Source organism: Cydia splendana, chromosome 15 (assembly GCF_910591565.1).
Source record: "Cydia splendana chromosome 15, ilCydSple1.2, whole genome shotgun sequence".
Taxonomy (NCBI): Eukaryota; Metazoa; Arthropoda; class Insecta; order Lepidoptera; family Tortricidae; genus Cydia; species Cydia splendana.
In genome coordinates, this window is record NC_085974.1 from 5987419 (window position 1) to 5996295 (window position 8877).

Here is an 8877-nt window from a genome sequence, read left to right on the forward strand (position 1 = left end):
CAAGTGACGGAAATATAATAATCATAGATGTAAGTAAATTGAGGTAGATATGGTACCAGGCGCACGATCGTGAGCCATTAAATATAGGTTCCGGAACCTATATTTAGTTAGTCGTATGGGTGACGCCAACCTGTCAAGTTGTCAAAATCGTTGGATCAAATTTTAGTTTTGTCAACTATGAACGTCACACGTCTACATAAATAAAAGATCATTGATAATAATATGATATATTTTTAGAACCGGCTCAAAATGCCCTTTCATTTAATACCACACACGATAGGTTTCTGAACAATTTTTTTTCTTTTTCCATACAAAAAAAGATGACGTCATAACTCCTTTCCGTTTTTTTTTTGGTGCTACGGGTCAAATTGATTCAAATGGCCTAAAGATGAATCGTGCCGATTTTCAAACCTCTAACACCATTTGCAGCCGATTCCCGAATTTCACGGTGTACCGCTATTACTATATGAAGCAGACTTTTCAAACAATCCATTAAAAAACTCATCATACTTGATCCTTTCACACAAATCTTGAAACGACCATTTTCTCTTTGCATTCTTTTTGCAGTTGTCGTCGGCGAGGGGTAAAAATAACCTGTCTGATAACTCGTCGGATATTTCAATAACTCTGCAAATCTTATCTAAGCGTGGCAAATCCTCTAGTGAATAAGTCAAATCTGTAATGTTTATAACTTGTGAAGTTTTCTCGCGCATTCTATAGGAACTGCCAGAGTCTGACACGCTTTCACTGTCTAGTTTATCATAAATATCTTTAGTTATGCATGGGCTATTACTTTTGCTTATAATAGGGTCAGAAATGCCACTACTTAAAGATTTTGCGGAAACATTTTCTATTGTACTGCTAGAACGTTTAGAACATCCTGGAGAGTTCTGGAAGTTTTCAACCGCGGTGTCATTTACTTTCTTAACATCATCATTGTTATTTCTAGCCTCATGATTCTTATGAATATTATTTACGGCGACGGTTTCTTTCAGTTCAATATATGATTCATTCACACCTTCTATAGAGTCAGATTCTGCTTTCCTGTCCATATTGAAATTAGAAATGCTTACAGCAGTTTCATTGTTGCCTTTATTTTCAGATGTGTCACATTTTATTTCATTTCGACCATTATGTTTATTGCTAACACTTCTCTCATTACAATTTTCGGTAAAATGATTAGTTAGTTTTGATTTATCGTGTGTGGTATTGAACATTTTGTGTGTGTTCTCTACTTTTTCACTCGCTATTGTTGCCACTGTACTCGCATCGTCTCCATCGTGAACATTGATAGGATATTCAGATTTCTGATCGTTACTAATATAAAATGTACTAGTGTTTATTAATGGAAAATTTGCTTTCTTTTCGACACCACGAGAATCTGGGTATTTTTTGTACATCAATGTATTAAATGAAATATTAGAATTGACAGTTTTAGGGGGTGAGTTAGACTTCGGAACTTTAAATTGAGGGTCGTTGAGTGAATGAGCGTCATGTGTGTGTAGGCTAACTTTAGGACAATCGTCTACGTCTACTTCCTTTTGATCGCTGGTAATATCAGTGTTTAGTGTATTCATTTTCACCACCCTAATTTTTTCAAGGGTATCTGAAATTTTTGCTATAATATTTTTCCTCATAATGTTTCTGGTTTTCGATTCTATTTTGTTGGATTTGTTTGCGGATTGTAATTTTTTACTAGATGTTTTATTTAAAAAATCTTCAGTTATGTTTAACATTTTAGAAACCTCTCTCTCGATTTTTTTAAAACACTTATCTGCCTTGTGTTCATTATCTTCTTTTGATTCTTTCCTTTGACCATCAGCTTTAGTATGCTTTTCATTACATTTACATGTCGTAAGTCTGTCGATATATGATTTAATGTTTTCTTTGTTTCCCCGAATAGGTGGTATAGAATATTGTGCAGTTGTGACTTTCATTTCAAGGCTTCGTAAGCTAGGTTTCATATTTGGGCGTTTGTTTAGTAATCCAGGAATACAAAACGAAACGCATGGTCTTCCTACGTCTCCTTGGTTTTTTTCTATATTCCGAAATTTACTCGATATAGGCCTCATGTACATGAGTCTTGTGGGTGTAAGAATCTGTGATTGGAACTGTCTTTCTAAGAATATCACTGTGTCAATGACTCTACACGAGTAAGAATACTCATTCTCGTACCAACATATCAGTTTGAAAAAGTTAGGTTTTATTTGCAGGCTCGAATCGATGTCTAAAACGCAGGAGTGAGTGTCTCCCATGAAGTCGGACGATACAGCCTTCTCGTTGGACACTTGTATGTTGTTTCGTAATTGGGAGTTATTTAAATCTTCTATGGTTTTGGATATTTCTGCTATAGTGGTGTTCTTATTCAACCTGTCAAGCGTACGTAACATGTATAAATACTTAGAGGATATAACCAAACGGAGACGTCATGTCTGTAATTTTTTGTACAAAATAGTCTGCCCATTTTTGCGGGGGAGGGTTACATGAAATGTATACGTAACGTAAAAATAGCCATGCCAGATAGACGTTAGTCCATACAATGTGTATGACCATTGGCCGCCTATTTTCGACAGAGGGGAACGCCTGTTAATGGCTACTCCGTATGGTTATATCCTCTAAGTATTCATTTTATTTTTCACTTAGATAAGGGTTTCTTTAAGAACAAACTTTATTTTTAATATGTGTGAAGAGCCGTAGGTACCTTAATGAGTAGGTAAAAAGACCTTTATCAAATAAGTAATTTTGACATCAGGTACCTATATGTATGTATTTTTGGACCTTGGCAGTCAGTCGTGTATTAATTTACTGTCTTTGTCATAGATTGTTTTGTCTCGTCAATTTTAAAGAGGCCAGTCTAAGAATGTCAGAAGGCAGTCAAACAGTAAGCCAACGGCCAAGGTAGTGTAGGTGACAGACCTTAGCGTGATGTCGAGCACGGAGCCGTTGACTACGGGCACGCGGAAGGCGAGGCCGGCGAGCTTGTCGCGGCAGGCGGGCAGGATCTTGCCGAGCGCGCGGCACGCGCCGGTGGCCGCCGGGATGATGTTCTGGTGGATGCTGCGGTGGTCGCGCCAGTGCTGACAACATTTACACATGTAATACACAACTTACACATGTTATTGTTAGACATGAAAGGTTCGTATCTTACTGGCATGAAAGTGGAAGAAAGAAAGAGAAGAATGTTTTATATAAGACATAAAGCAGCGCAGGGGTGGTCATGAGAATGCTAAAGAGGTGCTTTATATACAGTTTTATGTCTAGGTGTACACGCAGTGGAGGACGTATTTTTGTATGTAGGTATATATACATATACCTAGGTGAGGTAGGTTTCTCTACAATGCAATAACTATACCGAATCCTGGAGTGTCTACCTACACGTGTAAAGTAAAAGGTATAGTAGATACAATTCTACCCGTGGAGACAGTGGCGTAGGCATGGGCGAAGTGGGCAGTCGCCTTCGGGCACAGTAAATCAATAGGGCCTCGCAAATGCGATTTCGCCCACGGCTAGATTAGTTCACGCTACGCCACTGCGTGGAGGTATCTAACTCCAAGCCTGCTGAATGTTAGCTACAGATTTCACTATACACCACAAGTTAGAAACAACTGCCGAGCTAGGTATATACATTTCAACATTAACCGTTAATAACAAAACTTCCGTGAGATACTGACATAAGTATTAAATATACTAAAATGGGTCACTCACGTTCACAATCTTCGACTTTATAAACTTGAGTGACCCATTTTAATATTCTTAATATTCATCTGATTACTTGACTTTATTACCTTGCCTCGGACACACAGGCCGTCCAGTGGCTTAAGCGACGGCGTCATGGCGTGTATACTCGTCACGAAACCGTCGGCGACACCATACGCGTCTTCTAGAACCTTGATGATGGGCGCCAGGCAGTATAGGGTGCTCGACGCGCATGATATTACTTTCATCTCTACAAAATAGGTAAATAGGTACCTACTACACTGAGAAAAAAAATCGAAATTGCTTTAATGTTTAATGCTTTAAACAGTTCCATATGAGCCTATCGAACCAAGCTAAAGTCTACTTTACGTACGTACGTACGTACGTACATTAGTTGATATTGTATATAGCAGTTAGTCTTAATGAAATCACTTTAATGTGTGCTCGATAGATCATATTTTTTTCAGTGTAACAGCAACACCCTTTTGCATTGAGATTTACGAATTGCCAATTAACAGTGGGCTATGATAATAAATTACACACAGAACAGAGCTTCTAAAAAGCCCTTAAACTTGAGAAAATATGTATACAGGTTGTCCGATAATTAATGGATAACCTTCTACCCACCGACAGGGCACCTTAGGCAGGTACAGAAAATGGACTTATAGGTCTAGCAAAAGTTTCGTGGTTTTCGAGATACCTAATCGTACTTTTGTTTCTCGTGCTAGCTATTAAAAAAGAAAGAATAGATCGTTTATCTCGAAAACCGCAACTTTTCGGTAGACCTATAAATCCATTTTCTGTATATACCAGCCTGCCATGTCGGTGGCAGCAGTTATAGGTAGGCTGTTTATTTGAGGTGCCTGTTTCGGTAAAATAAAAATGACGTGTGTACCCAGTTGTATGCTCTTCTCGTTGACGCCCAGTATGAGCATCGGCGCGTCCGCGCTGGGGGCCGTCACTACCACTCTCCTGACTCCTTCGCTGGTCAAGTGACCCTAGAAACAACAGTGTGTTTCAGTATGTTTGATGCTTCATGTCAGGCGGGGACAATGATTCACAAGATACCGGTAAAATGGGGTGTCCGTAGGAAAATAAGGGGCAACTTTGATAGCTCTATAACGGCCACATTATTACTATTATTAATTTTTACTGAAACTGTTCGTGTAAATAGTTAGATTACTATAAATTGATGTTCACCTACTGTATAAAATCCCGCATAAAAATATATATTATTTATAAATTTCATAGTCACCCCTGAATTTCAAAGACACACCGTTTTACTTTGTGATAATATGGCGTCTGGTGATATGATCGACCCAACTAGAAAGCATATAATCGCGTTTACGTCCAGCGTGAACAACCAAGGTATTTATATAATATCGACACATACAAAGTGCAGGAAATACGATGTAGAAATACTGAAATACACACCAACTAATATATGACCGATAAGGTCGTGTATTTTTAGGGTAGGTACATATTTTTGGCACTATATCCGGGTTATTCGCGGATCGTCTAGAACGCAAAATGACTAGTGTAATATTTTGCCTATATCACTTTTAGTCTAAATCGCGAACGGTCCAGAACGCAAAATGCCTACTCGTTTTATCTTTACGTTAGCGATGTCAACGGAGCCCCGCTGTCGCGGGGCTCCTATTCTGTGCTGTTTGGCTTTCGGCCATTTGAAGATAACTAACGAACCTAACCTACCCTAGTGATATAAAAAAGTCGTCACTTTGCGTTCTAGACCGTCCGCGACTATACCCTATATCCGTGTCCCTATTTAATGCTTTGACATTTATAAATTCTACGAGTATTAGCTTTAATGGGCACGAGTTCTTACCGACGCCTTTTCCACGGTGGTGAACATACCAGACGCCTCTAAAACATATTGCACACCGGCTTCGTGCCACGGTATGTCTGCCGGCGCCTTGTGGTGGAAGACCTTTACAGCGTGGTCTGAAAATAATATCCATCTACAGTGGGAGCCTAACATGCATTATATTTTATCTGGGGGCACGGCAGTGCCCCCGCCAAGTCGAGCAAAACAAAGAGGCACGGCCGTACCATCCTTTTCTCGAAGCGATTCAGGCCATTTTCGTCGTCCTGTAATTTTGTACTGGCTGAAGCTACAACCCTGAATTTTCAGTAATATATAGGGCTTAACATGCTTAAGATACATTCTCAGAAACATTCAATTTGAACTTGTAGTTTAAGAATTATTCTACGTCAAAGTTCCTTATTTTCGACGCTGACACACTCACGATCTTCATAATTCTAAGGTACTTCTAGCATACCCACAAGCTTCAAATTTTAAACATAAGTAGTTTTCAGCTTATCAAGCCATAGAAAACCTAAAAATATTGCAATGTCAGTCACGTTTTAAAGATCTAAGAACTGCATAAGTAAGTTTGTAATCTCATATAAATATATGCTATTACAAAGTTACTTACTGTTGCAGTTCCTACAAATAGTAGGTAAAGTAAAGGTAAAGTTGAATTATCGAGAAGATGGAATTGCATTTGTAGTGGTTGTATGCTGATAGTACAAGAAAATAGAAAATTCAAATATAGAATGCCTGTAAACAAACAATACTACTACATATGCAATTCCACGCTCTCGATGATTCAACTATACGATGTACGATGTGAGTAAGAATGAAGATGTGTTTAGTTATGATATTGTGTATACATAGTATGGATATGAGTACCCGAAAAGAAGGACTGTCTACAAAAAGAGATGAGATCCCATCAAAAACATTACATGTAAAAAGGTGCAAGACTCGCAACGCTTCTACTACAAAAAAGTTTTGAGATGTATTGTAAAACCAAGTCGGTTATTTTAATCAGTGCCAGGAGGTGTTAAAATCGTATCAATAAGATATCTTTAATTTGTAATACATATAATGACTTGGCAATCGCACATAATGCTTTACTCGTACCGTATTCGTATACAGGGTGACCTTAGCCATTGGACAAACCCTGAAATCCCACGTAGGGCTACTTCTTAGAAATGCTCTAACGGTAATATTTTTTTAATTAGAACAAAAGATAAAAAAATAAATTTTCAAACAAAAGTTATTTCCAATAATTGACAACAAAAAGAAACATACTGTATTATACTGTATTAATCATTGGCAGTGCTTTAAGACAATTTGTTTGAAAATGTGCGGCAATGATGACATTTGTCAATAGTCGGAATCTTATTAATGTTATAAATAAAAAAGATAATCAAAACGGTCGAAGAAGGATTCATACTATTTATTACCTGGCACTGATTAAAATAACCGACTTGGTTTTACAACACATCTCAAAACTCCAGTAGTTTGATAATGTTTAATAATCGTGAAAGTTTAAATCAGTGCATCTCAAAACTTTTTTGTAGTAGAAGCGTTGCGAGACTTGCACCTTTTTACATGTAATGTTTTTTACATTTAGATAATTATAGACCTGACGAAACAGTTTACTTTAATTCTTGTTCATTAGTTGGGGCTGCGAGTGAAAGTCGATACAGTAAGTTAGGTACAGTCAAGTGTAAAAATATTACAGTTTTAGGTCTTTGTCCTCATTATAATTAAGCAGGTATCTACCTTTATTTTTCAGCACATAGCAAGCAGGTTCAGAGGGCCTACCGCGAACACAGAAGTTCGCAAATTGCGTGCATCTTTCTCTTGTACTCCTATGAAGGCGTCATTAGAGTGACAGAGAAAGATGCCCGCAATTTGCGAAATTAACTGTGTTCGCGGTAGGCCCTCAGTTCCACGCAGCTTTCTGTAGCGAAATTAAGTTCTTGTTTGCGTTTGCGATTTTCCCATGACGGTGAGCTATAGTAAATAATTGAAACAATAAAGATTCAATAACAAACCATTGACTTTTATTTCATCGCCTACGTGTGAAACGGTCCCGGAGAATTTCCCGTGCGTTGAATCAAATTTTATTAAATAGCACATGTACTCTAGGTCGATGGCTGGGTCGTTGATTGCTGAAACCTACAAAGATAGGTATATTACACACTACAATTAATATATTGTATTATAGTACAATACATGTAACCATTATTCCTTTATTTTCGTACAATAAAGTGTTTACTTACTTTGCGTCTATTGCAGACGATTTATGGTGTAATATACATTACATCGCCTGGGACGGAATTAAGGAAACTTACATTACTTACTTACATGAATCAAAATCAACAACTTAATGCGATTTTAAGTATAAGTAGATAGGTACAATTATATTGATAAGTAATCAATAGTACTGCACAACCCCGTATAACTATTTCTCGGAGACAAAATATTATTTCCTGAGTTTATGTGCCTACTTGGCACTCCTTGAAACCTCCTAAATAAAAACTCCTATTCTATATTAAGTAATGGTATTCTTTGCCACATTCGATCTCTAGATCTAGAATATACACATAGCAACACAACACAGGGATTTAGTAAGCTCGAAATAAGGAAATGAAATATAATTCATACGAATGAATATCAACAATGAATCAATATCGTCTACTTACTTACTTCTATATCTGAGTGTTCAGTACAAGTTCTAAATATAACTCTGCCGATTCGGCCGAAGCTGTTGATTCCCACTTTTATTAGCATATCGAATAGATAAGAATCGAAAATTGAAAATTCATCAAAATAAACTTTGAATTTTTACATTCAAGACTTTAGAGAAGAGAGACGTCAATTTTAAAAGTACCGCGTTTGTGCTCATGATAGGGATGGAAAAGATGTTTTAAAATTTCTTAATGGTAACACTGACAATGTTTTACGGTGGGGAATAAAAAAAAGTAAGACAAGACAAGGACAAACAATAATAGCGCTTTCGCTGCTACTCCTACTGAAAGATACATAAGACTATCCCGTTCGGTCATTTCCCTCCACCCCTCATGCCAGATCCCGTTATAAACTAGATTCATGGACGAGAGGCAAACCGCAATACGTTAGACACGATGGGATATTTCTCCTATCGTGTCTCACGTATTGCGGCGTCCCTCTCGTCAGTGACAAAATTCAGAAAGGTGTAACAAGCTCTTTAGTCATAATGGCGTTCTTATTTATTTGCAAATATTTTTTTGACATAGCAACCCAAATTTAAAAATAATCTACAAAGATTATGTACAAGCAGATGGCATGTGTGCGAGTTAGAACCCTAGCAAATTCATGTTAAAGTT

At 37.5% G+C, this 8877-nt stretch overlaps 1 protein-coding gene across 1 annotated transcript; it reads right to left on the minus strand.

Moving 5' to 3' along the window:
* Positions 1–443: 443 nt before the first annotated feature.
* LOC134797329 (uncharacterized) lies at positions 444–8371 on the minus strand. The gene is made up of 7 exons (XM_063769551.1): positions 8219–8371; positions 7564–7687; positions 5543–5658; positions 4592–4694; positions 3786–3946; positions 2917–3077; positions 444–2370 (listed from the first exon to the last, which is right to left on the minus strand). Exons 1-7 carry the CDS (start codon positions 8300–8302, stop codon positions 444–446), a joined length of 2676 nt encoding a protein of 891 aa, XP_063625621.1. The 5' UTR covers positions 8303–8371.
* Positions 8372–8877: the final 506 nt, after the last annotated feature.

What these genes read in the sequence shown, in the direction of transcription:
- LOC134797329 (XM_063769551.1), bottom strand. Translation starts at nt 8,302, where the DNA reads ATGCTAATAAAAGTGGGAATCAACAGCTTCGGCCGAATCGGCAGAGTT. An exon ending in CGATGAAATAAAAGTCAATG is followed by an intron (nt 5,659 to 7,563) that starts GTTTGTTATTGA and finishes TATTATTTTCAG; the next exon opens with ACCACGCTGTAAAGGTCTTC. An exon ending in GCCTGTGTGTCCGAGGCAAG is followed by an intron (nt 3,078 to 3,785) that starts GTAATAAAGTCA and finishes AAATGTTGTCAG; the next exon opens with CACTGGCGCGACCACCGCAG.